The 27,637-nt window shown below is 48.6% G+C and overlaps 1 protein-coding gene across 5 annotated transcripts; it reads right to left on the bottom strand.

Moving 5' to 3' along the window:
• B4GALT5 (beta-1,4-galactosyltransferase 5) lies at nt 1–26,940 on the bottom strand. 5 transcript variants are annotated; one of them, XM_046902904.1, is made up of 10 exons: nt 26,730–26,940; nt 16,062–16,148; nt 9,403–9,537; nt 7,059–7,172; nt 6,393–6,517; nt 5,672–5,788; nt 4,706–4,893; nt 4,402–4,524; nt 3,777–3,878; nt 1–2,883 (listed from the first exon to the last, which is right to left on the bottom strand). In XM_046902904.1, the coding sequence occupies exons 3-10, from the start codon at nt 9,518–9,520 to the stop codon at nt 2,736–2,738; spliced, it is 1,035 nt and encodes a 344-aa protein (XP_046758860.1). In that variant the 5' UTR covers nt 9,521–9,537; nt 16,062–16,148; nt 26,730–26,940; the 3' UTR covers nt 1–2,735. The 5 variants fall into 5 exon arrangements, with proteins under 5 accessions (XP_046758860.1, XP_015151965.1, XP_046758858.1 ...); XM_015296479.4 differs by lacking the exon at nt 16,062–16,148; XM_046902902.1 differs by lacking the exons at nt 16,062–16,148; nt 26,730–26,940 and adding an exon at nt 20,425–20,496.
• Between the last annotated feature and the right edge of the window lie 697 nt (nt 26,941–27,637).

Here is a 27,637-nt window from a genome sequence, read left to right as displayed (position 1 = left end):
CACTGTTCTTGAATATGTATCTTTTTACTGAAAAAATCATTCATAAATTAACAAATACAAAAATGTACAAAGTCATGGGTAAATAAATGTAATGACACAAAGGATTGCTTTGCTGAGAAGTGCGTGCGTGTGTGTGTGTGTTTTAAAACACTTAGTCTTCAGTGCAAAAATGTCCCCCGGCACCTCTTAAAAACATAACAGCAAGCTCAAAAGCAACAACAGCGGCAAGATACTCTATAGTTTGAAGCCACCTCTGCTGGTGAGTGACTTCAGCTTGTTCAGCTTGTGGCTGTTGCTCAGACGGTACCTTCCCTAGACAAGCAGAGTTTCAAAGAGCAAACCAAAAATAAATACTTTTGAAAGTTAGACTCCTATGGCTTATTAAAAAAAAAAAAATCAGCACTTGCACATGGCCTGCCCTCCGTGGGACTGTGATACCGTGTTATCATGGAAGAGGTGAACAAGTAGCCTTGTTGGATTTCAGCTGCCAGAGTATGTACAAGTTCTCCTCGATATGAGAATTTTTACATCACAACAGCACATGCTTGACAGTATGCTTTTAACAGTTACACTTACTATAAAGTACTTGACATATCTGATAAGATTAACAGTACACATTTTAAGATATTCCACATTTTAAAAGGGGAAAAACCTCAATGTAATTAGAAGAAAAAAACTATGACCAGGGATGTTGGTATGGGAAAATGGACTCTTATGCCAACTGTACAGTGCATTTCTGAGCAGAGGTAACATCTCACTTTGTTCAACACAAGGTGCAATGGAGGTCAGGTACACTTCAAAGGCTGAGGATTCCAACGAAGGTAGATAAACACCTACTCACACACACATGCATGATTTCCTGCAGTAGTGAACGTCGACAAGTTGAAATACATTCCTTGTTTGAAGCACCATTAAACAAAGAAATTTCTAGCAATGTCTCAAGATTAAAGTAAAGAGGGTCAGGGCAACACAGGTTTAGCATCTGAAAAGGATCTGTGTGAATTAGACATCAAGATTCAGAAATTGAAGTCTTTATTGCTATATGCATCATAAAAAGCAAATCCTCCCCTCTGCCTATAAATAAACACACTGGATCCCCTTGGGAAGTGACTTTAAAGCACACATAAATTCAAAGGCTTTAAACCTAAGTCCTGAACTATTGGCACTTTTCAAGGGCAGGCTCGCTGTCCTCTCATGCTGGCCAGTAAGATCTTCTCCACCAGAACTCTGCTTTCTAATCCTCATTTTCCAGATACAGGTTAGGAATGCTCTGGGCAGTCACACCCATAACAGATGCGTATGGGGATCATACATCCACAAAACCAAGAAAAGAATGTAAACTATGAACAGTAAGGAAGCCTAAGGTAAACAATGCAATAAGAAGAAAGTTAAAGTACTTCTGAGATTAAATACTCACAAGTGCTTTGTATAAATAGAATTTAAAACACAACCCCCAATATATTTACCTTTAAGTTGGGGAAGTCCAGTAAAAATGACCGTATGCATGCTGCGTAACCTACAGACTGACTTGGGGCGAGAAGGGGATGGGACAGTCACAGCCCAGTCTGCTGCAGAGCAAGGATGGGGGCACAGGATTCCAGAGGCTGGATGGGGCACCAGACCAAGCTGTCAGGTTCCTAGTCCTCAAGTTTGCATAAGCTGAACTCACGTGTCTTTCATCTATCCCATATCAGTGTCTGCAGACAGCCTGCCCACCAGCTGCACTCCTACCAGTGCCTTCAGGTGGCCAACAGTGGCAAGCACATCACCAGATACACTCACTGCTTGCCTAATTCTCTTCCACAGAACAACCCTCAAAGCCTTCTGCTCCACATGGGGATGGCAGGGACTAGGTGAGCTCCCAGGGAGCTGCAGAGCCATGCCTGCCATTGGGTTGTACAGAACAGGTGGTGGATCCCATCCCATACAGCTTCACACTGATCTGTACAGTATGTCACAAACATGATAGAAATATTATTCTCTCTTCTGGAAGGAGCCACCTACATGATTCCTGTAAGGAGTAACAACATGGTTGTATTTCTCATCCGCTGCTTTTAATGCCGAGGGCTCTGTCCCACAAGTATTAATGCATATGCATAGCTTAAAATCACGCAAGCAGTCTCACTGGTGGAATAGGGAACAACTTGCACAAATACAGTGATGCACACACAAGTGCTTACAGAACTCAGGACTAAGATGAGTGAGTGACCTTATGTAAACCTCTAGCTTGGATTCAAACCATAGAAGATAATAAAAATGGGCAATTTACACAGCATATTTACATTTACACTTCTTTAAGAAGCGATTCTGATGTATATACTTTAAGCAGGTCATTTAAAAAAACAGCGCAAATGTAGAAGAATGGTACCAGAAGTTGTCTGGTCTCTCACCAGGGCAGTTCCAACTGCATTGCTCCCAACACTTGCAGAGGAAAGAACGTGCCCTAAGTGAACTCGGAGCTGAGGATTGCTGGAGGAATGTGGAGATGAGAGCAGCAGCTCCAACAACTGTCCTGAAACCCAGAAAGCAAGCGGCAGGGAACAAAAAAGCCTGTGGAGCTCACTGCATGAGGACCAGGTAGGGCTGGGACAATTTGTGCGTGCACTCTCAGCCTTATACTCCAAAATACTGTGATCCTTCATTAGACAAAGTATTTTGTCCTCGACAACCCTTGGAAAAGAAAGTCAGGTGTGATGTTCTCTTGGTGAAGGGCAGAGCAAAGTTATTTTCTCCACTTAATATTCAGTTACCAGAGCCAGCTCTGGTGTCAGGTTAACAGTGATGTTCTTATACAAGGCGTCATATGTGACATTAGGAAAGTAGTTCAAATTATTGAGGCCATCCAGGGCTTGCCTTTCTTTTGACTTCCTCAGCAAGGCATACCTGTTCAGAGAGAAGCAGAGGCCCATGGAACACCACCGCATCACTTTCTGTACATTCTTGGCATACAGGCATCCCCAGCATCAAAGTACACAGAATTCTACAGTTCAATAAAAATTCTGTTTGCTCCCCAGTTCTTCCCCAAAGCCTGCCTGGGCTCAGGGAAAGCTCCCAGCTCAGGGCCAGCCAAAGCATCCCAGTGAAAAGCAGTGATTGTGATGAAGTCCTCACCATTTTTAGGAAACTGGATCATGCACAGAAGCAGAACTAATGGTGTTAGTCTGAGTGATAAGAAAGGAGATGAACTGTACTTCAGGGAAGGAAACTGGAGTTGCACAAGAACAGCCTCAACCAAATTTAGGGGCAGCATGATAAAAAAAAAAGCAGCAGCAGCAGCCTAGTGGCAAGACAGGACCTGGTCTCCTCCCTGCAGCACGCACAGCTGTGTTGACACCTGGCTGCACTCAGGGCAAGGGGAAGCCAAGGAGAATTGGGGCAGGAAAGGCACTAAGGAACAGATGCGCCAGGAGGAAGAGGGAGGCTCTGGGTCACAGCAAAGGAGGATGTGCCTAAGCTATCTTCAAAGACCTCACAGCATCAGGAAATGGCAGCATAACAAATGCTTCCCTTCCCTGGGAAAGTGGTACAGTCACCCTGCTTACATGGGAAACACTATGGCAGAAAGCAGGAAGGGCAGTCTTCACAGGAGCTGTAGGGCACACTAGGACCCCCTTGCCTTCACATTAATGTACCAGAGCAGTCCCAGCAGCACTCTGTCTCTTGTCTTCTTCACCACTTACAGCTCTTATTGCCCTTTAATAGCTCCAGGGAGCCCTGTACATATTGTAAACTTCGTTAAGGTCACAGGTTCCTTAAAAGTAATAATAATTACTTGCCTTCCTAGGAACTGCACTTCTCCTCGATGATGGTGGGGAATTGATTTGTATTTTCCTGTGTCTCCTTCTGGTCGAGTCACTGAATAGCCTGCATACTGCACTCTGCATTGGAAAGGGGAAGAAAAAAAAATCTACTGTTGCACATGCTGTGCTGTCAACACTGCTAGTATGCACAGTCAGTGCACTTGTGGCTTCTACAGCAGCTTTGTCTTTACACCATGCAGATAAGCTGCACAAACCCCCCCCCACCTCTGCCCAGGCTGTGCCAATCTCAGCACCTCAAGGTACCCAAAGATCAGCTGGGGATTGTTTGACCACCATAGGACACTGCACACAAAGCTCATTATTTCACAGCCAGTCTTCCTCAGTTTGCTTTCTATCTGTAGCCTGCAGTGCCACTTACCCAGACCTATGTCACCTTCAGCCAGGCTGGCTCTGCCCAGCCCAGGTGAGCACAGCACAGCAAGGGATACAATGCTGTGAGTCTGAGGCTGCTCCTAGCACCATGCTCAGAAATTTGAGGTCATGGAATTTCTGTGCTCCACAGAGCTGGTGGCAGCAGCATGTTGCACAGAGCTCTGTTGCTACCCCATTACAGGGATGCAGGACACAGACAGAGACATACCTGTTCCATAAGTCGTCATCCTCACCGCCCCAGCCCCAGAAGGCATTTGGGAAACCATTAATCTTCCAGAACTGCTCAACAGTCAGGCCGCTCACTCCACCGAAGAATTCATTATAGGGCAACCTAAGCAGGAGAGAGAGGTCAGGAGCAAGGCATCAGCCACCACATAACCCCTGCCAGAGCTGTGAGAATACTCTCCTCCATTCTCCTTTTAATGTTTTACTTTGCACTCCTGCTTTTGATAAGAAAATCTAACACTTGCTCCTTATCTATTACTGCAGTGCAAAGGAAGAACAGCGCTTACAGGTACATGTACTTGTCCAGCTTGGCCGCAAAGTGTCTCGGCATCTGTCCACACCCATAATAGTTGCGGTCATTTTCTGGTATGTGGTCCACATCATGGAAGATGAGACAGTCCCAGTCCAAGTCCTTCATCGCTTCCCGAAAGCCAACATTGAAGAGCATGGCACGGTTGAAGGGCTGAGTACCAGCCTAGGGAAGAACAGAGTGGAGGCACCTTCAAAGGGAGCCCCACATCACTCAAGGGCATTCCCACACAGACTGAGGGAGCTGAAGAGCAGTCCGCTCCCCAGTCCACTGCTCAGAAGGAAGTGATATAGTGGTAGACAGATCAGTGGGATTAACCAAAGCCTACATACCAGGAGCATACAACAGCAAAAGTAAAGATGTGAGAATCATTAGTCAGATACTTGGGGAAAAAAAATTTTTGAACAATCTTTACTGGCTGCTACCCAGAAGAGCAAGGACAACTAAATATGAAGGCATGTCTACAGGGTGGGTGGAGCCAGATAGCTCAAGCAACAGGTTCATACACACATCAAATTACAGTCTGATGTTCCACATTGGTGGAAGCCTCCCAGAGATCACATGGACCAGAGCTGAGCACATCCCTGAGCCCAGAAGATGCTACAAAGACACACAAAGGTAATGCAGCATTGTGGAAACTGAAAAAACTTGCTTCAAAGATGTTTAAAAAAAAAAAATAACAATCTTTTCCAGTGTAGTATCTTCAAGAAATCTGAATGTCTACTTTATTTTTTGAGATTAAAAGCAATCATTTTGCAGCAACATCTTTGCCAATTTTAAGCAAGATGGGACAATTTAAACATTGCAACATTAACACCAGAGGTTCAGAAGTTCGGATCTAGCAGGGAGCCCCCTCAGGACACAAAGCAGAGCTGTGCTGGCAAGCTGCTGCTGCACTGATACCAGACCATGCTCACCAGAGCTGCCCATCAAGACCACTTACTTGTTCCACAACATAAAATGCAAACTGTAAACGCTGACGCTGCAGCATTGGAATAAGGTGCCTGAAAAGGACTGGAAGATGTTCATAGCGATTGCGGAATGGGATCAGGATCGCCACCTGAAGAAGAAAAAAGAAAGCTCATGCTGCAAACCAAGAGCAGCTCCCTGCAGACCCCAAACCAAGGAGATACCTGCTGGCACAGCATCAGCACCACACTTCCCTGTATGAATGCATTGGCTCCCACATAGGGCTGGGCAGCCTGAATCCCTTCCCACGCCCACATCAGGACTCTGGTATTCACTTCTTGAGGAATTTTTGTTGATTCTGTGAGGCTTGCAGCCCCCATCCCTGTGCCCCTACCCAGCAGGGCAGAGGCAGCAGCAGGGCAGCTACACTGAGCTGTGCCACCCCCTCTGGGTGGATTGCCTGTACACATCACCTCACCTCCCCAGGGAAACTCCCTCCCACACAGGACAGGAACATGCTGGATGCTCATCAGTAGGAACCAGATGGGCAAGTTCCTTGCAGCCTCTTTACCCTTGCAGAAATCCAAAGCTGACTCATGTCATTAACACAGCCCTCATCATCAGCATTTCTCCTGCAGCTGCCAGTCCCACCTCCCAAGGATCCTCACACCCACCACTCTGCAGCACATGAGATATGTAGATTCCAGCATTCCCAGTACCCCATTTCCCTGAGATGCTCCTCAGTGCCCATTCACCTTCCAGCGAGGCAGGCAGTCGCTCGGCTTCCAGTGGCCTCCCAGCTTGATGGAAGGGTCTCTGGAGAAGAACTGGTGGATGTCCTCCATCGTAATCTCGCTCATATTTACATCAATGGGGCCCTCTGGGAAGGTGGCAGGAGGAGGGGGTCAGGAGCCATGCGGTGCCTGCTCGGCCCTGCCCTACCCTCAGCACCAAGCACAGGTGGCTTCTTCTGTCCCAAGATACTGGGGAAAACTAAGGAACCATTTTCCCCTTTTCAGAAACATCTACCTTGCAAATGCTACTTTTCCAATTAATACTGCCTATGCAGGAGCATTGCTTCTGACTGCACCCTGTGCCCAGTTTGGGATTAGGGAGCTGAAAAAGGGCTGTCCAGCTTTCTAACTGCCTAGCAGCACACAATTCCCCTTTTGTTCATGTTTACCAAGCAACAGGCAAGCTTCAGGAGGGAGACACACCTCCAATGTAGCAGGAATTAATATGTGCAACAGGGTAAACAAAGACTTCCCAGGAAGGGACAGTTCAGAATAGTGCTGTCATTCATCCCTGGAACAACGTGGGAGAGGTGGGAAAGAGTTGAACCAGGGTGCTGCAGAGTGCCATAGTGTGCTGTGCCACGATAGGTAAGGGGCACAGAGCTGCTGGGCGCACAGAGTACTCACTCATAGAAGGGAGCCTCTCAGGACAGGTGTGGTTGGGGAAGTACGTAAAATCTTCAGGAAGAAAAGTTGTAGCTTGCAGAAAGGTTTCATTGTGATTCAAGTCAAGAGGATAATCTGGGGAAGCGGGGAAAAAAACAAAAAAAAGTCTACACCTGAGCTGCAGATCTCCAATTTGCCTGGCCACCATGAGCAAACCCCAACACCTGAGCACGTCCCCAGTGTCACAGGGGTGTCCTCATGAGGCACAAGCCCCTCGTTTGGCACCGTGACCCAGTGCCACAGGAGCAGCCCCAGTGCCTTGGATGAAGCCACACTGGAGAAACTGTCAGCTTCTTGGTTAGACCATTGCCTTCAGGCATCACAGACAGGTCAAGGCAAAGAGGTGCAGTGAAGAAAGAGCTACTGCATTCTTCAGGGCTCAGGCGCACAGGGCCAGCATGGAGCCAGATGCAGCTCACAGGGTACATGCTGAGCTTCTACATCCCAGCAGGCTGCAGCCCATTTCTCCAGTACTTCCTCCGCTTCCTTTCACCTTCCGGGTCACAGCCCCTGAACTGCTGGCACCTCCAGCTGCTTTACATCTTCACATAGCTATGAAATTCCGCTTTCTACATTTACCCAGTCATCAACTTTGCATATGCAGCTCCAGACTACCAAAATCTATGTTTCCAGCACAAGAGAAGTTTCCTTTCTGTAGTAATGCATCAGCTGCCACGGGAGGATGCTGCCTCTCCACTTTCTCAGCCTACTCCAAGGGCTTTGTCCCTGCAGCAACTACCTCATCGCAGGCAGCCCCACACCCCAAGCCCACCGGGACACCAAGGGTTCATCACCTCCAACTCTGGCCCTCTCCTCCCCTATTAGTGATACTGCTCTAGATTTTAATAACCAGATTCCCATTAAGCTCATATCACCAGAACGTGCTCTCAATGCTTGATTTCACTGACAAAGTAGAACTCAACTCTCCTTCCTTGCACAGAGGGTTACCTTCTTTTGTTGCTGAAACACAGACAAGCTGCTCCTGGCTCACTTGCACAGGAAATTTATTAATGCATCTACTATCAAATGTTTAAGAAGTCATAAATTACTTCCTCATTTTAATAATGGGAGAAAAGAAACAGCAAAGCATGAATATAGCAGGCAAGGCAGAAGGACTCTGTGCTTGCAGCAGACCACGCTAAGCTTTGTCACCTTGCCATTCAGGACCGAACACCACATTTAAGCCAACTGCCTAGAAATTAAAGCTGCAGGGGCTGAAGGACACATATCCACAAGTCAGCTCTGTACAGAGATGCTGCCTTTCATTGCCTCACTGGGGATGCTCGAAGAACATTAGCAGCCTCCTGCCCACTGGGTGCTGGGGTAACCAGGGAAGAGCCAGTCTTCTCAAGTCCTGAAGCCTCTCCTGGCTCCTCATGGCTTATCTCCCAGGTGGCCTGAATGCACAGCTTGGGTCCCCCAGCTCTCACACAGTGACAGGAAGATTTACATCACCAGATACGCCCACAGAGATCATGCCAAGGGCTCTGAAAACACTCAGGAAGGAAGATGCTGACCCAGTGTTAGTACCATCATTGTGGTCACAGGGCCACGTGCCCAACCCATGCTGCCACCACCACCCATCACCTGCTCTAACCTCACAGCTAGGGGAAAGTCACCCAAGGCTGGTGTATAGCAGAGCAGGCAGGTTGTCCGTACAGATCTGCAGAGCTGATGTCTGGACACAGCCAGTTCTTTCGGCAGCAGCATTTCACTGCCCACTTCATAGAGTTGATGGCTAACTTCAGAGGGCTCAGGCCCCATGAGAGCTTACCAGTTAGAGGTTTGCATCACCAAAGCACCCAGCCTCCTTCTCTCTAGTTCACAGCAAGCTCCTTCCTCACCAGGCATCTTCTTCAGCTGACATTTCCAGCTGACATTTGTTGTTGTTGTGTTTTTGTTTTTTTAAATCTGAAACTTGATCATAGAATCATAGAATGGTTTGGGTTGGAAGGGACCTTTAAGATCACCTAGTTCCAGCTCCCTGCTACAAGAGCTGAGTTTAAGTGTTTATCCTCAGAGCGACTGAATCTAACACACTGAGGTGCCTGGAAAGCAAAGAGGTTTTCAACTCGATATCCACTCATTTGAGGCCTATCAAGACTTCTACCCTTTATTTAAAGGTAAACTGAACTAGGAGACATATACACACACATATGTATATGAAGAAAGCAGTCCAAATTCCCACCCTGCATTTATCAACATAAATTACTTCCTTCAAGGGAGAGAAGTTCAGTTCAACCTTATTTCCAATAGAAATGAAAGCATTTCTATGGAAATAGAACAATAATTGTTAAAGAAATACCTGAGTCATTCACACTGCTGTTCCTCTTGGCATAGGCACTGCGGACCACCTGTTCATACACCTGAGCTCCTATTGTTCTCATGTTTTCACGAATCATGATGCCTTGGGCTTGCATCATGAAGAGGTAGGTGTTCACTGCAAAAAAAAAAACAAACATATTTCCATGAGCATCACCTGTTGCAGGCAAGAGAAACACAAAGTTTTGAGATGCTTTCCTACTGCCCTGAAGCTCCCTACTGCTGGCATACCCCTAGGCCACATGTGCTGGGGTGAGCCAGGTTCCACAGAGGTCATAGCATGGGCAGAACACATTTGCAGCCAGCTGATGAGCTGTCCCACCAACCCAGTTGCCATTGGTGTCAGAGGTTGTACTGTGTCTTCTGCTGTGGAAGGACAGACATTTAATGTGGAAATGAGCCAGGCTAGTGCCTGAAAACAGGGCACATAACCACATCTCCTCTTGCTGCCCTCAAATGAAACCCTCCTTCTGCCCATGTCCAACTCAGTGTGTTTCCCCATATAAGTAAGTATCTCACTCCATAGCTTAGGTGCTCTTTCATCAGCCTGCTGCAGCCTGCCCCAGTACACCATCATCATGGTACCAAAGGACCAGCTGAAGGAAGAGCTCATTTAATGCTTCTTTCCAACCCCTCCTGGCCCATCCATTGCCCTTCAAGTGTGCCAGCGATGGAGGTCACAAGAGTGCATAATGCAAATGCAAAGATCGAAAAAGGACAAATTTGCCCCAGAGTTTGTCAGAGCACATTCCTGAGCAGTTCAGCCTCTTCCTGCCCATGGGATGGGTGACACCAGAACACCAGTGAGCAGAAGCTGAACCTCCAGAATGAGAAGCAGCACAAGAACCAGCAAGGCACAGCTCCACCTTAGCCATAACAGCAAGGATTCAAAGCTTGCTATTTCCCTTTCCAAACCCCCAAAGGAAAATCGTGAGACAGGGCACAGCCTCTCCTTGTTTGCTCAGGCAGCCGGAGGGTAGATGGAGCTGCTGGAGACCTGTACCAGCACCAGGCTGCGAAAACAGCAGCAGGACCCCACCAGGTTTGCATTTTCCAGCTCACACAGGGCCAGAGTCAGTGCAAGGGACAACTTGCTGATGCTGAACAAGTTACTTAGCTTCCTACTCCATTATGCCTTCTACTCACTGGATAAAGTGACATCGGATTTGGTGAAGGATGAAAGAATGAGACCATATTAGTATCCAATCCCCACTTAATTTAAGGAACAGAGAGGAGAGGTTTGTCCAGCACTGGATATAGTGTTTGTTTTCCCCATTCCCTAACAGAAGAGATGAAGCATGGCCTCACAGGAGCCACATGACATGACTTGCACATTTTGACCTTCATGAAATTGCAGTGGGAATCCTTAACAGACTGTCACAACCATTACCATCCCCAGGGGAACTCAAGTGAAAACAAGCCCATCTTTGTTCCAAGCAGTACTGCCTTCTCCCATGTTAACTGCTTTGGTAAAAGGGTTGGGGGCCACACACCAAGTAAAGACCCCCAGGACCGCATTGACCCACAGCTGATGACATGGATACCATGCCACGACCCAGCACCATTATACAAGCTCATTCCTATGTCCCAGGAAATCATATTTAAAATGCATTATTTGTAACATTTCACTCTTTATACCTGCACAGTGCCCAAATCAGCTCAGTGCAGCTACCAGGGCTGTAGTAAAACCCACACAGGCCCTCACTTCCCTTGGCTTTTGATGAACAGTGGGAACAGGCTGTAATTGCGTAACACACAACTCAGCTGCCTCCAAGGCCAGAGTCACAGTGCCATCAGCATTGCCATTGTTGGCTGTGACCATGGCCCCTGGTCTGGGAGCAATAGGCATGGCTGAGCCAGGTTTCAGTCAGAAAACAATTCTCTGCATTGCAAGATATGGCTAATGTAATCACATCAGACCATGTGGGAAATTATACTAGCATTCTCCCTTTATTCAATTTGAGCACACAGCACTTCAGAGCGTACCCACAGAGCATTCACAGCTAGGCTACATCACAAACAGCTGCACAAGGAGAGGAGAGGATCTCAACCACCATCAGGAGCATTTTTGTTATTTTTTTTTTCCAGTGCATCTCCAGAAGACCCTCATTATCCACATAGAAAACAAGCAAAATTCAAAAGTCTGTTTGCCCAAGTGGTTGAGGTAACATTATTCCCATTAGTTTAAGGGACAAGCCAATCCTGCTGGGATGACACATCAGAACACAGCACCAGGGCCACAGCATCACCCAGAGACCTGGACCCTCCAACCCACATCCCAGTGAGCACGGGGGGGGGGGGGGGGGGGGGGGGGGGAATTGGTACTCAACAACACTGAGGCAGCAACTTGGATCAGAAAAGTCCAATTACAGAAATGAGCATTTCAGGCTTCCTCTAATCATTTATTAGATGGTATTTTCAGAGCAGTTCTAATTAAAAAACAGCTGGCTCTCTCAAGGAAAATTAATTTCGCTGTGATAATACACACGAGAAAAGACAGTAGAGCAATTTCCAGCACAACAGTTTGTTTGGGAGAGTGCTGAGCATGACCCAAGCCAGCTGCCATCACCAGAGGGGTTCAGACCCAATGAATCCTGCTCCTGACCCCAACAGGACCAGACTGACCCCAGCTCAAGGTCAGCAAGGTCCCAGGAAGAGGGACAAGATGGATGCCAGCACAGTGCCCCCCAGTGGTATCAACATCCAGGCTTTCAGGAAGGAGTGCATCTGTCTGTGTAAGGAGATTTACAGTTTTCTGTCACATTATCAGCATTAAGGAGTTGCTTGGGGGCTCCTTTTCCTCCAGATGTAACAAAACATATGGTCACCCTGGGCCCTGCCCTTGGAGAAGGTGATGGAACAACAAAGCAATAAATCCTAACCACACACACAGCTTATCTGGTGCCAGGAGAGCACACAAAGCACTGGGTTCATACAACATCAGACGCTGGAGATATGAAGGAAGATCTGGAAGGTCCCAGGGCACTGTCATGAAGCTCCTCCAGCAAATCCCCATGCAGCTTCATCAGCAACACAAAGCAGTTTTCAAACCACGCTCACCTTAGACTCAGCCTCCAAGGAAAAATAGACTGTTATGATAGACAGAACCTGTAAACACATTAATGAGGAAGATGGGCAGGACAGCATCCCACAGATAGTGCACCAGGAGACCTAAGGCTCCATTAGCCTTCTCATGCAGCAGCACTGTATTCCCAAAATGCATACAGTGCCAGAACAATAAGAGGTTCTGATTAGTTTTGTATAATTTAATATTAACGCCAACATTGTTACTTATCCCCTTGCCTATAAATAGCACAGGAAGGAGTTACTTGATATGTTAAATGGCCTAAGAATTAGAAGAGCAGCAGCACCTATCTGTTAATTACAAAGCAGTGCTCCCAACTTGGCTGGTTATCAGCCCTCACACGCACCAGGCAAGGAGGAAGATCAGAAACTGCAGTGGTGTTTGACCCAACTGCTGGGAGTTTGCATCTTGAAGCGGTAAGGAAGAATTTTAAAAGCTGTGGAGCATGGGGAAGCCAGATTATTCTAACAGTCCCTAGGTTCTTAATCTAGGCATTAAGAGGGCAGCTTATCAGTGGAGCCCCAGCAGCAGCCCCACAGCTGGGTCGATGCACTCCAGGCACCCCTGTGCTGACCTCAGGGCACCAAGCAAAGCACCAACAGCTCAGCAAATACAGGCAGCTCTGCACTTTTTCCTTGGGAACTTAAGAGACAAAGCAGGGGGAATTCCTGTGTGCCAGGCATCATACCAAGAGGCAGGAATCACAACACCCAGAGTGATGTAGGATAGAGGAGACAGAGAACTTCAGTGGGAAAGCAGAAATTAAGTGAACACCTAAACAAGTGAGGCCAGGCAGCCAGGTCCTGCCCTGATACTGCTGCAAGTCTTCTGCTTCCCCAGCCATAGAAATTGTCTGCAGGAGAAGGAAAACCCCACTGCAGGCACTGCCCCATGCAAAGTCACAGTATTGGGCACATTGAGAAGGAAGCTCTAAGACAAGCAGTAAAAGGCCACAGCTGCTATATTTCTCAGGAAATGCACTGACCTGGGAGCTCTAACCTACACTGTCTCAGCAACTTCAAGTTATCTAGAACATAGGCAGCAGGCTGGGTTTTAACTCTACTATATAATCACACACCACTTCTATAGCGATATTTTGAAATCACTGATCTGTTAATCTTCCAAATTTGGAAATTAGATATATCCACTGGAGATTATTGAACTGTCAAGCTAATAATAATTTAACAGAGCCAGAGAACTCCCAGATCAGCCCACACGGTACCATGCTCACTACCTGAAGTTCTAACACCCTGACTCCTGCAGATGAAAAGAGAATGTGACAATTGTTTGGGATACACCAAAGGAAAAAGACCAAGGCCTGATTTTTCAACCATGTTCAGATACCGTGAGTTTGCGAAACAAGAAGGGTTATCACATTCACAGCCTCATGTCTGCTGCAATGGAGCAGCTCCAAACCAGGGCCCACAATTCAGTTTATGGCTGTAGTTTCCTCTCTAGACAAACTGAGCATGAAACAAAGCACCCTTCTGCTCATCAGGCCAAAACACAGGCACAGGATTTGCTGTTACAGCATCCAGCACTGCCTTTGCTCTTCATTCAATTCAGCAGGACCAGAGCACTTCTTCCACTGCCATTTATGGCCATAGCACTGTTTAGCTCTAATTTTTGGGTTCTTTGCCTGTGAAAAGAGCTTTGTGGGAGGCCACTGTTCACTGCCTGCTCCCCCTGCACACATCCCATGGGATCCACTCCTTGTTGATTGTGGAGCTACCTGTACCAAACAGCTGGCCCTGATTTTCTAAGGACACTGATAACCTAAGGCATTTATTAGCTTATCAAGAATTATGTAGCCTTGGAATACCAAACATGTTTAATGTTGTTTCTTTCCCAGAGAATGACTCATTAGAAGTACTTCATCCTGCTATCCATTAACTTACTGAACGCTCACCAGAGCCATTCCATTGTATGCATGGCCTGTGTGATGCTTTCCTGGCTAACAGCAGGGTGCAGGACACAGGAGTCAGTTTGGTGAGCCCTGATTAGGAGAGAAGGAAGAACTCCTCTCCTTTGCTCCATGCCATATACCTGTCACATGCTCCTAATAAGGATCAGCATTTTGTCACCCACTCCTGCACTGTGCCCCCTATAGCACCCTAACACTCAGGAACACACACTCACTAGCGCTGCTCAGTCAGCACCCTGAGAAACCACAAAACCTTAGCCCAGCAGCAATACAAATTAAGTGTTGCAGCACCATAAACCAGATTTATACCACCCTTCAGTGTTGGGAGCAATACTCTATAACAAAGTTACATATTAATCTCAGTTAAGCAGCAACAAGGCTGTTGTTCTGCTTATAAAGAAGCAAAATTGCTTCTTCACAGGTTTTTGGCTACACCAGGTAAAGTATTTGCAGTTAGACCAACAGTCATATACAGGCTAAAGAACATAACTCACCCAGCTGGTGAAGAGATCTCTAGCTATGCAGCACTCCCTCACAAGAAGTTGCCTAGGTCCAAGAGACATCCTCTCTTCAGTGGCTAGCCCTTATACAAGCCCAGGGTAGCTCCACCCCTTCTGGAACTGTGGGGAGCACAGGCACAAACAATTTGCTTGCACTCCCTGGGCCAGCAACACCCCTTCTCCAGGTGCTCAATCATCAGTTCAAGCAGTGACCTAACAGTTCCTCTACAGCTGTTCAGTGTGTGAGCTCAGCAGGGGATAAAAGGGGCCCAGCTCAGGATCCAGCAAGGGGCAATGGGAACATCACCTACAAGCAAAATCTCAGCCTGTGATGGACAGGGAGCTTACAGCTGCCACACTCCCATCACACCAGGTTTTGCTGTTTTATACCAACAGGATAAAGAGCTGACACAAGCTTAGCCTGGAGCACACACTGTGCATGAGCTTCCCATAATCCCAAGGTGCCACCCTGCTAGTCCTACGCTGTGACCACCCCTCATCACCTGAGGGCTCTTTAGTTGCCAAGAGATTGCAGAGTACAGCTCAACAGCCCCAGTGAGCAACAGAGGGTGAGTGCTGGGAGTGACACAGAACTATCCCCCCTCTTTCCCCACAGAAACTTGAAGAAGGTCACACACAGCAGCAGCAGGTGTTTCTGCAATACACACACCTGTTTACCTGAGATCTGAACATTCACTAGTTAACATAAGAAGCAGGGCTGCAAAACAAACAAGACACACAGGCTAAGGTAGCCTCCCCACCATACTCCTGCACTGTGCTCTCCCTCTGCAGTGCTTCCAAGCTTCTTGCTGTAAGGGAGCAATTCAAGAGCTGCCCAAAAGGGATCAGCAGAGACCCCACATTGGAAACTAAAAACTCAAGGACCACTGAGAAACTGGGAAGTAGGTACTGTTGGGTTGATTTGCCAGCTAGCAAGCCTGCTGAGGGCCTTGGAACACCAAAGGTAGTCTGAACAATGCTTGCATGGAATTACAGATGTAAGATATGCAGTGTGCTTGTGCTGGAAGAGAACCAGGAGCACAGGCATCTGCTATGTGAGAACAGTGCGACTCAATTCACCTCAAAGCAGAAGCAAGCAGTATCTCCTTCCTCCATAGTAGCCATCAACTCACCTCCATGCTGCCTACTTTCTGCCTCTCAGATCACGCTCATGGTCACATTTACAGAGCTGGAGCCACGCACCTGCAGCTGCCTCCCTTCTGCAGAACAGCAGAATGGAGAGAGGTTACTGGAATATACATATGATTTTTTTTTTTTATAAAAGGGAAGATGATTTGAATAGCTGGTGTATTGTAAATAGTTTGCTTAACACAGCTGAGATACCTCTTCCCACAGTGAAGGCAGCATGCACGCACACAGCAGTGATCGCACGCACACAGCAGTGATCGCACGCACACAGCAGTGATCGCACGCACACAGCAGTGATCGCACGCACACAGCAGTGATCGCACGCACACAGCAGTGATCGCACGCACACAGCAGTGATCGCACGCACACAGCAGTGATCGCACGCACACAGCAGTGATCGCACGCACACAGCAGTGATCGCACGCACACAGCAGTGATCGCACGCACACAGCAGTGATCGCACGCACACAGCAGTGATCGCACGCACACAGCAGTGATCGCACGCACACAGCAGTGATCGCACGCACACAGCAGTGATCGCACGCACAGGTACAAAGCAGCCAAGAGCACTAACACCCCCTGGAACAACAACAAAAAGGTAACCTTGCAAGAAAGGGACAGTTATGCACCCAGGAAACCCTTCCCCTGCTAGTTCAGGGAGACCCTGAGCACGCAACAGTCCATCCAACAGAGGATGAAAAAAAAGATACTAAACACACTTCTCTATCCACTTGTATCAATAATTCAATCCTTCCCAGCCTGCACAGAAATAAATGCTGCATGGCAGGCTTGATGCTAGCACTGCACCCAACACTGTGCTACTGCCAGGGACAAGGGCACACAGACCTGGTGACAAGCACAGGCCCTTGCGGGCTCCAACACTTTCAGCTCCCAATTCACAGCAGTTGGGTTTGGTGGAGCTGCCTGTGAAAGTACTGAAGAATGTTATCTCCCACAGGGACACAGCAAGCTCACAACAAATATCAGCTGCTTGTGTAGAAGGTAGAAGCCTGTGTGCCAGCAGTCTGCAACCACAGAGCTTCACATACAGGAAAACAGTTTCAAACTGAAAGTGAGAAAAGGAAAACACCTTCCCCAAAGTTCATCACAACACTGAACAACTATCATCTCCATGCCCCTGCATCCCTATCTCCAGGAACTTTTCCTGTCTGATTTCACATTTGGTCAATGCTGTCTGATACATGCCTGCTGAGCTACTGGGTTTCTGAAACAGAAGCCACAGGGTCATAGACATATGATGGACTTGCTCAGTAGCTGGTCTCCAGACCAGCACATTCAAGGGCTTTGATCCATTTCAAATAAGCAATGAGCTTAGCTCTTCATTAAACACATAGCATAATCCACTCAAATCTCATTAGCCAAGAAGTCCAGGGCTTGTCTCACTAGCTGCAGGTGGCATTCAATCCGTGAGCACAGCCCCACAAGCACTAAGCATCAGGCACAGCATTCACCCCTGCTGCTCCAGCACTGCTTCGTGAACTCAGGGCACAGAAATTCAGTCTCCTTTTGCGAGGCTCGACCCAGTAATGGGGGGAAGCAGCCCTGAGAGGTGACTGCAGGACAGCCAGCAAAGCCCAAAACCCCAGTACTGCCCTGCCAGGAGATACCACTGACCTCAACCATAGGAGGAAAAAGAAAACAAACAAAACATACCACAGTGTGAGCTAGGGGAGACCTGCTCCTGAGGGCACAGCATGGTTTTTTTTTTTTTTGAGACAACAGAAAGCAAATAACATGGGAATCAGCACAGCTACCACCTATCCCTGGTACCAGACAGAGACATTGGGGCACACTCAGCACCAGGGCTGACCCCAGAACAGCAGCTACTGCTGAGCCCCTCAGATTCCCGCTGCATCTGTGGCTCCCAGGCTGCATGCAGTAGCACCAGCATGCTCCCACAGCCATGGTGAATTTACCCATGAAGACACATCATGGAGCTTCTGTCGGCACTGTTAGCTTAAAAAGCTCAGGCATGGATCCTGGAGGAGGGCAAAGAATTAAAAAAAGCTTAAGAATTTATGAGGAAAGGAAAAGAATAGTGCTTTAGGTCTGTGCCTAAAACCATGTTCTTACGCAATCTGAAAAAAAAAAACCTTCACAGAATTTCTAAAACAGAAAAAGCAGCAAATACATTAGATCTCCTTTAATCAAAGGCTACACAGGAAGGCTCAGCAAAGAAAATCAGTTCCTGAGTGCATGGTGCACCCCAGTCACCAGCTGGTGCAATAGAAAGCATCTTTTTGGCATTGATATCCTCAACCAGAGTCAGGAAAGAGCTGCCCGCAAAGTAACTATGCATGATAAATGAAATGCAGTTGAGCATTGCAGAGGCATTTCACTGCTTCAGAGGCTGCTGCTATAACAATCTTCTCTGAGTCAGCAGCTGAAAGGGATGCTGGGAAGGAAGCACCTTAAAAAAAAAGTCATGCATTATTAATATGGATGCTGGCAGCAAGATAGCAGTTGGAAAAACACTGAAGGGGAAAAACATGGCTGCAGAATAAGAGACAGAGCTGCATGTGTTGGAGCATTTCACACCACCCCAGCAGTAGGCTCTGGTCAGGTTGGCTGCCACTGCCTCTACAGATGCTGCTGAGGGCTGGAGCCAAACACTCTCCCCAAGCTCCATAAGACTGGGAGTCTGGGAGAGGGACCTCATGTGCACAATCCCCTCCAGATGGTTGCTGCAGTCCCAGATGAAGTAGAGCAAACACAGCAAATCTTGGACATAGCCCAAGTGAGCTGACACTTCGTTTTGAGATTTACCTCTCTGGCACATGACCCTTCTATCTACCTGTGGTTCATGCATCAGCCAATACCTTCTCTAATTTGTTTTCTAGGCTGTCGACTTGCTTTGGCCAAGCCCCTGGCCCCACTACCAGCATCAAGTCAGCAGTAGTGACACAGGACAAGGGGTCCTAGTGCAACATGCCCAGCTCTTTGCATGACACCATACAGCTCAAGTCCAGCATCCCACCAATACCCCAGGCACCACGTGCGGAGCATTGCAATGCTTCCCTGCTTTCAGCAGCCAGGTGAGGAAACAAAATTAGTTCATTCCTGCCTACCTGTTGCACTGCAGTATTTGTTTTCCTGGTTTATTCTGTATGCTTTGTTGATTTGTTGTTGTTGTTTAAGAGCCCAGAGGCACCTTGCAAACATTAGCAACCATGCAGGTAATTCCAAATCCTTGTGCAGGATGCAGCATACTCACAGCCACTGGTGAAAGAAGGCCCTACACCCAAGGACTGCACCATCCTGAGGGCAGATGCTGTGCCTGCAGGATAACCCACTAGTCCTTCAGCAGGAGCACACTGTCAGCACAGTGTGTTTAAAGTGCCAGTGCAGTCAGTCTTCAGCCTCTCCAAAGCAAAGGAGGCAGGCAGTGCAGTGCCAGGACCGAAGAGATCCTTCTGACTATTTGTTTGCTAATAGTTTTCAAGCCAAACTGATCAATTCGCTTGCCAGAGAACTCCCTAGATATGTAAACAAGCCCAGGCTGAAGAACAACGCCCAGATCACAGCATGACAGCTGCACAGAGGATTTTTCCCATGTTTGCTTTTTTCCTCTTAACAAATGTGCAAAGACACTCTCCATGCAGAAATACTTCCGTCTTTACATCTCAGATCAGGAAGGCAGAGAGAGAGGAGAGTACAGCTCTGCAGACATTGCACAGCATCAGCACAGCAGCATGCTCACCTTGCCAAGCAGGGAGTCAGCCCCAAACCAGCACCACATGGCTGCATCCCCACTCAGCCAAGTGCTTCCAAACAAAACACACTTAAAGCAGCCACTAACCCCCTGCAGTTCCCCTGTACCTGGGGTTTGATGTTGGGGCTCAAACCAGGCTCTCATACAGCTGCAGTGCTATTTACAGAGTGCCACAACAGATGACTACAGCTCTGACTTCATACAAAGTGCCCACAGTCACTACAAACACAACAAACCTGCCACAGCTCACTTGATCAGTATAGGTTTAAACAGCATCAGAAAGCCCCAGAAAACTCCTTTTGTAAGTGAACACAGGGTTCTGTACTCTCCCTGTCACTCCTGCCTTGTGCTCACCTGTACGCTTCCCACTGTTTCTGGGCCCAGCCAAGCAGCATATAGGATGGCTCTGGAGACATTCTCCTGCCAGGCACTTACAGCACCCCCCCCCAGATTTCTGGTCTACCTTTCCTTTCAAAATAATAGTGGCTCTGAAGCAATGCTAAACACCCTGTGCACAGTTGGAAGAGTAGCACAGTTAGGATGGTACTTCACAGGTGTTATAGTTGGAAAGATTATCATGGTGGAAAAGAAACAATCAAGGAAGAAATGCTTACCCATATCCAAGGATCTAGGTACACAGTGGAAAACTCCAAAAAGGAGAGACCTCCAGAAAGAGATTCTTCCCCAGTGGTAGTCAGCCCTTAAATGGGGTCTAGGAGCCAGGCTCCACCCCTTCTGGTCACACAGGTGAATTGCCTTCACCTGTGCTACCACAGCTGACCAGTCCTTGCCTCAGGTGATCAATCAGTGGTTCAGGCTGTGACTCAACAGTTCCCAAACACCCTGCCACTTTTCAAAGTGCTAGATTTAACAATCACAGTTTAACATCTTTGTTAAAACATATCTCCAAGTTTTTATTTTTTTTAAAGAGGTGAGAGCCTCAAAACACACATTAACTATACTAATACACTGACGCTCATAGTGCTGCCAGACAAAATCACAGTCAGAACAATCTGAACACAAAAAAGGAAAAGCCAACATGGAAATAAAACTCACAAAAATAACCTAGCACAGTTTTTGTCAAAGTAAACACATCCTATTGCAATAATACTGCTTTAAAAACAAAGCTGGTGAGGAAGAGGTTTCCTTTGCTCTGTGAAGTTTTTCTCCTGGGTTTGCAGTCTCAGAGCTACTATAGTGGGGTTCTGCAGAGCTGATCCCATGGGGTACGCCTTGAGGCCCCCATGAATTCAGTGCATGCGAAGACCCATACACCGTGTGAATATTAAAATACACCAACGCTGACAGCACTGAAGCAGGGACAAACGAGGGACACATAGCTCCCTGCAGTCTCAACTCCATTCCCCAGGGGAACACCACATCCTGGGGGATGCTGGCAGAATTAATGCAATTAAGGAGCCCACCTGAGCCAGCAGCTCAAGGTACAGTGCAGCAGGACCAGAGCTCTCCTCTCCACCCTGAAGCTACCTGAAATGACTTGGAGCCTATTGAAACTGTGGCCATAGATGGCTTCCCAAGCCCACAGAGATCAGGTTTCCTGGAAATCCAGGCTGGCAACACTGATGCTTTTGCTTTAAGTGTTGGTCCACTGCATATCACTGAAGTTCTAATGCAATTAATTCACAGGAATTAACTTAGAAGGCTTTGTGACTTCCACGAGTCGTGCTCACTGTAGCAATTGGACAGATCAATACAATGGGTAAGGCATTACAACAGAAGTGCAATGACAGGATGCCGTGATAGAAAGGTGCTATAAAGGAAGGGAAGAAGATTGTTCGCCCATATCAGAAGATTCTAGGTTCATAGGGCAAAGCTTCACCAGCAAGGAATCTCCAGAAAAAAAGATCCTTCCCCAGTGGGGGTCAGTCCTTCAGTGAGGTCTAAGAGAGGTGCAGCCAGGCTCCACCCCGTCTGGTTGCACAGAAGAATTGCCTTCACCTGTGCTCCCAGGGCTGACTGGTTCTTTTCCCCAGCTGCTCAATCAGTGGTTCAGGCTGGGACTCAACAGTTCCTATACGCTCACAGAGACAAACCACTGAAATGCAAACTACTCATGTTCTCCCTGCAGTTGGAGCACCAAAAAAGCCACCAGAAAAATAACTCAAACCAGAAGCACATGACAGACAACATGAATTACTGCCTCAGCTGTTTAACAGTGAAGAAAACCCAGTAACTCACCTGCTCCAGAAAGACCTTGCCATTCCTCAGCTGCGACCTGCCAGCCCCCAGCAACAGGCTGAAGCTGCAACAGCCTCCCGGCTACACATGCATTTGGAAAAACCCTGTCCTGCATGTTGCCAGCAATGAAACAGAGACTATTCCCTCTCACTGAATGAATGCAGGAGATGCAGAGATGCTGAGCTCTAGTGTCAAGGAGGGTTTCTTACTACTCTCGGTTGCTGTTGTGTTCAGTGCATGCAAAAAGCTCTGGTGTAACACTTTAAGAAATTGGTTTAGGCTGTACAGTTCTGCCAGGCAGATTGCTTAGGGATGGGAGAGGAGGGTGAGAGGGAGGCAGCATGGCCAGAACTCTCACAGCAACACACTGCACTTCCCCATGCAGCAGAAGGAAGGTCAAGGAAGCAGTAGCCAGAACTGCCACAGCACAAGCCTCACTTCCCGCCGCAGGGCCACACCTTAATCCCGTTCTCAGCTGCCATGCCAAGCCCAGAACCACATGCCCTTCCTGCTGCTGCAGAACTCCAAGTGAAACCCAAGAGTGGAGAGAAATCAAACCCCTCCTCCAGCAGCTGTTGAGCCTGATCACAGCTTCTTCTGCCAGCATTTCCATGAAAAATGCATGGCAGGCAGAACAAGCAGCTCTTCATCCTCATGTCACTGCTGCAGATGTCCCTGCAGAGCCACTTGCCCAGCCCCAGAGACACACCTGCCACCACTCCTCCTTGCCCACGGCAGACCCATGGCATCCTGCAGCCAGCCCAGAGTCATGCTGGCTCCAAGAAGTCAACAGTAGTAAAGTATTTACCTATGTTCACACCTGGCACTACTATTATGTATGACAGTTTGCCAGGACAATGCATGAAATAGTCACCTTGGAGCAACTGAGTGTAGCAGAGTGGTATTTCTACCAAGGATCAAAGCAAGATGTACAAAAATGCTATGCTTTTGCTCTCCATGGTATCATGCTGCTGGCCACCAAAATGCTTTTAAGTGCTACTCCTTTGCACTGCAATCTGACTAACCATAAAAACCACTCTCGTATCACAGATTTAATCCAGGCCCAATGCTGCTGACTCGTGCCCTGCACAACAGGTCTGGAGCAATTCCTGATAAACTTCGAGGAAGTAAAGCCCAAATGAATTACAGCTTACCTACAAAGGTAACAATCTTTCACTCAATTTAAATTCTCTGCATTATTTTCCTGCAACAGATTCAGGCAAGAAAGATACTTGTACAGACCCAAGCTCAAAAAGATTCTAATGAATTAAAATAGAGGCCACAATTTCTGAAGAAGGAAAAAAATCAGAAGCAGCCACCCATGTATCAGGCCTCAGATCATCCTCTTTCCAGGCATCTGGTGATTACCCACAAAGTGTATTAAGGGCATGGTTTAAGAAGTTCCTACTGGTGATGTGAGAGTTATCAAGATGAAACAGAAGCACAAGCAACTTGGAAGAGTCTTGCACCTGAAAGTAGTAATATAGAATTTCCTTGCTTTCCTGGTTTTCTGTTATACGAGCACAAGGCCAGCAAGGAAAGACACTTTTAGTAGAGTCATATGGGTCACTGTGATGTGAAAAGCCATGACAGCCAGAGATTCTTACCACAGCTCTTTGAAGCACCAGCAGCCCTCTGAATGAATTCTGGGAGCACAAGCCTCCCAAATTCAGTTAAGGAGAAGCAGCTTCTAGAGGTGACACTTGTGTGGCAGCCACCACTTGCACCTGCATCCTTCCAGCCCAGCCTCCAGGCTGCAGGCAGTTATGGAGCAGGTTGATCCCTGTCAAACCTCAGGGAGGCCTTACTTATTCCAAAGATTATTTCAGTGCAACTACTCATAACTAAAACAAAGCCTGCTCCCAGCCCCACACAGCTTACAGAACTCTGCATGTGACAGGCTGCAGCATGAGGAGCAGGCCTCAGCCCTCAAAGGATAGAGGCACAGCAGCAGTCCCTTAGCCTCTGCATCTGGAACAGCCCTGCCAGGCCCTAGCCCTGAACTCAGCCTAGAGCAGAAGAATAGGTGCCTCACAGAGCTCACAACCACCATGATAAGACAGGCCCACATAATAACCCCATTTGCACCAGGAACTAAAGCTTGCGGGCACCAAGGAACAGCGTGGGGCAAAAGGGGGCCTGGCTGCCTCCATGCAAGCCACTCAGTGCCCAATGGCTTCCTAAGGGGGTGTTGTAGGCCCAGAACCAAGGACACGAGTTCTTGCGGTGCAGCTTGAAAGAGGAAACACTCAAGCATTTTATTTGCGTTCTGGGAAGAAAGAAATGCTGAATGCTTATGTTGGATTGCTCTGTAAAAATCTGTGGTGACAAAAAAATTTCAACTTCATAGGTGAAACCTTGCTTAAGGACATAAGTGAGGAGCCACCCCAGGCACCAAATTTGCCAGAGACACACAAATAGAAGTCCCAAAAGCTCTAGGCTCCCAGTAGGTGCCAAGTGTAGCTCCTGTCCACATACGTTGAGCTCTCCCACTTGTGCCCTCAATTCTCCATTCCCTCAATCCAAACAAAATTCTTCCTCATGTTTCCATCATGCACAGCAAAGACCTAAGCAGTCAAGGGTAGGCCACTCCCCCTCAGCCTGGGGCACAGGACAGCACCAGGTCGTGCCAAAGGGGAGGTGAGGCTCTATCTGCAGCGCACCAAGAACCGTTTTCTTGCTTCCCCAGCCATCAAGCATCCCCCTCCATGAAGCTCCTCGCCAATATGCTGAGACAGCACCCAGAAGTGCAACTGTCCCAGTTTTCTCCTGACACTGGGACACAAGTACTCCAACACAAGCCTCAGCAGCTCCACAGCATTTTACCCCAAATCATCCCCATCCATTTATTTGGACTTTTTTTTATTATTATTAACTGAGGTATGACCAAGAAGTGGGATTCATCACTTCTCAGCCTGTGCTGGGCTCTCTGCAGCTAACCAGCCCAGAGCTAAGGCCTCATTCCATGTCTGGCACTTCCCCCTTCGCATACCATTTGCTCAGTTTATTGAGGTCTGCAGCACAGTTCACATCTTATCAGTACAAATAGCTTTTATTTCAAGTTCTCTTTACCATACTGGCCTAAAAATCATACTGTCTGCAAAAGAGGCAGGATGATGAGTCCAGCTGCCCCAGGAACACTGGCCTGGGATCTCACGAATGAATATTTTTGCCTGAAAGTTGGGGGGGGGGAACAAACAGGAACCAGATTGACAGGGAGGTAGAGGAGTCAGAAGAGTACTAACATCCACGTGGACCACTTTTGTGTCTCTCCTTCATCTCTTAGCATCTCAGATGGTGAAAGCACAGGGTGGAACGTGACCATGCTAGCTGTGGTCCAAGTAAGGAAAAGCACTGAGAAGACAGCTGGTTTTACATCAAACTTTATGGCACCTCCAGGAACACTGATCAACCAGATCAGTACAAAGTGGATGAGACAATGTAACACCACAGCTCTCAGGATAGACATCTGTGTCCCTTGCAGAGGACCATGGGATGCATCTGATACAGCTAGCACTGGCAGCACAGCCACAGAAGCACCAAGCAGCACTCAGGGAGGCATGTGACAGCACCTGTACAATAGTGTCCTCAATCAGATGCATGAGAGTCGTTCGACCACTCCGAGGCCAACCCACATGACACCTGCCAGTGCACAAGGACAGCAAAGCCCTGGGCCACCAAGCCTAGGGTCTGGGGCAGTGGCCCTGGTCAGGTCATCCCGAGGACGAGCATCCCTGCTCGCAGGGCTTCACATGCCAGCAGCACCCCACCCTGCCCTGCAAAAGGCTCCCAGAACCCAGGGTCACCAGTGGGACACACTCTCTAAGTAACCATTATGCAAGCCACCTTGAGAAGGATGTGTGGGTCTACCAGTAATGTCCAAACTCAGGACGACACGAGCAATATCAATGACATTTCAAGGAGAAAATCCCATTTGCAAGATTTTTATTTCTTTTAAAATATAGATCCTTTCAAAAGAATCGTTACTAAAAGCTGAGTTGAAGGCCAAGCTGCCCGTGAGCCTTGGCTTCTTGCAGAAACGCGATACACAATGCAAACACAACAGTTGCTTTACCACGCATCAGTAGCCCCGCCCCCCACGAACGGGCACACAGTCCTGCAGGCAGCGGCGCGCGGTGCTGGCCATTTCATTAGGCAGCCGCTCCATCCACCCTTCAAGTGCTTTATACAGAAAAACACCGACGAGTATCCACCCTTCTAAAATACATAACTCTCATCTTTCTGTTTTACGGAAGAAAAAAAAAAAAAGAAAAAAAAAGCAGGGAGAGTTCTGACCGCGAACACTCAGACGTCTAACGCTATGCCTCTTCCCAACATTCCGGTAACCGGTGGGCTTGGGGCTATCTTCCCAGCTCGAAGGAGATCATCAGGGCTCGGATCGGGCTCCGTTCGCCAGCTCAGGGCAATCAGCCCCGGCCCGCACCTCCCGTGGGTCACGGGAACGGTCGCGCGTGCCCACGGCGGAGAAATGAGCCCGCTCCCACGCACACACCCAGCGCGATCCCAGGGGAACCCCCCCCCCCGATCCGGGCTTTTACCAACGCCGGCGGCAAGGGGGGCGCGTAGCCCGGCGCTGGGGCAGCTCAGAGTGGGGTACCAAGAGCACCGGGCCCCACTCTGGGCCTCGAGGAATGCTGCGGCAGCCGTCCCACATTACTCAGCATTTCGAACGGAGAAGCACCTCGGCTCTGCCACTTACCGATGCCCGGCGCCACATATACGAAGTAGAGGAAGGAGGAGGAGAGCGAGAAGAGGAAGAGCACGGCCAGCAGCGAGCGCCGGGGCAACAGCCGCCAGGCGCCGCGGGGGCCGCGGGGCCACCGCATGGCCGATGTGCCGCCGCCCTGCCGCTCACATGCGCCGAGGCCCGGCGGGAAGCGCTGCACCGCAGCCGCTCCGAGCCACCGCCCGCGCCCAACGCCGCCGCATGAAGGAGCCACAGCGACGCGGGGCGGGGCGGGGCGGGGCGAGGCGGAGCGAGAACCGGCTGCAAACTCCGGCCCCCGCTGCAGAGCATGCTGCTGGGAGTGTTCTTCGGCAAAGGATGACGTGCGCCGCCCGCCCCTCGCTCTGTTCTCACCAATAGCTTCCCCAGGGAAACAGAGGTGGCCCTGTGACAGTCGATGGGAGCCCCACGACACCCGGGCACGATGCTGGGGACGCTGAGCGGTGGCCTCAGAATGCCAGAGCTGGCCTTGAGGCAGGCAGTAATGGCCTTGGGGCACCTTAGTGGGGTTCTGGGACAAACGATGATGGCATCCAAGCACCAGTGATGACCATGGGACAACTGGTGATAGTCTTAGGACGCCTGGACATGGTCCTGGGGCATATAGGGATGGCCTCAGGATATCCAGGCATTGTTCTGGGACACACAGTGATGGCTCCAGAAAATCTGAGGTAGCCTTTGAACACATGGGCATGGCCCTGGGATGCCACTGATGGTATCAGGATGCAGCACTGGCCTTGGATGTCCACCTATACGCCTGGAACACCCAGCAATGGCTGTGTGATACCCAGTAATAGAGCCAGGGCACCCAGCAGCAGGAGAGTGAGGGCTGAGCACCCAGCCCACCATCCTGCAGGAATGGACAAGTGCCAGGTGCTGTA

This window comes from Gallus gallus, chromosome 20 (assembly GCF_016699485.2).
Source record: "Gallus gallus isolate bGalGal1 chromosome 20, bGalGal1.mat.broiler.GRCg7b, whole genome shotgun sequence".
Lineage (NCBI taxonomy): Eukaryota > Metazoa > Chordata > Aves > Galliformes > Phasianidae > Gallus > Gallus gallus.
The sequence above is the reverse complement of the archived record's forward strand: the minus strand, read 5'-3'. Positions and strand labels throughout refer to the sequence as shown.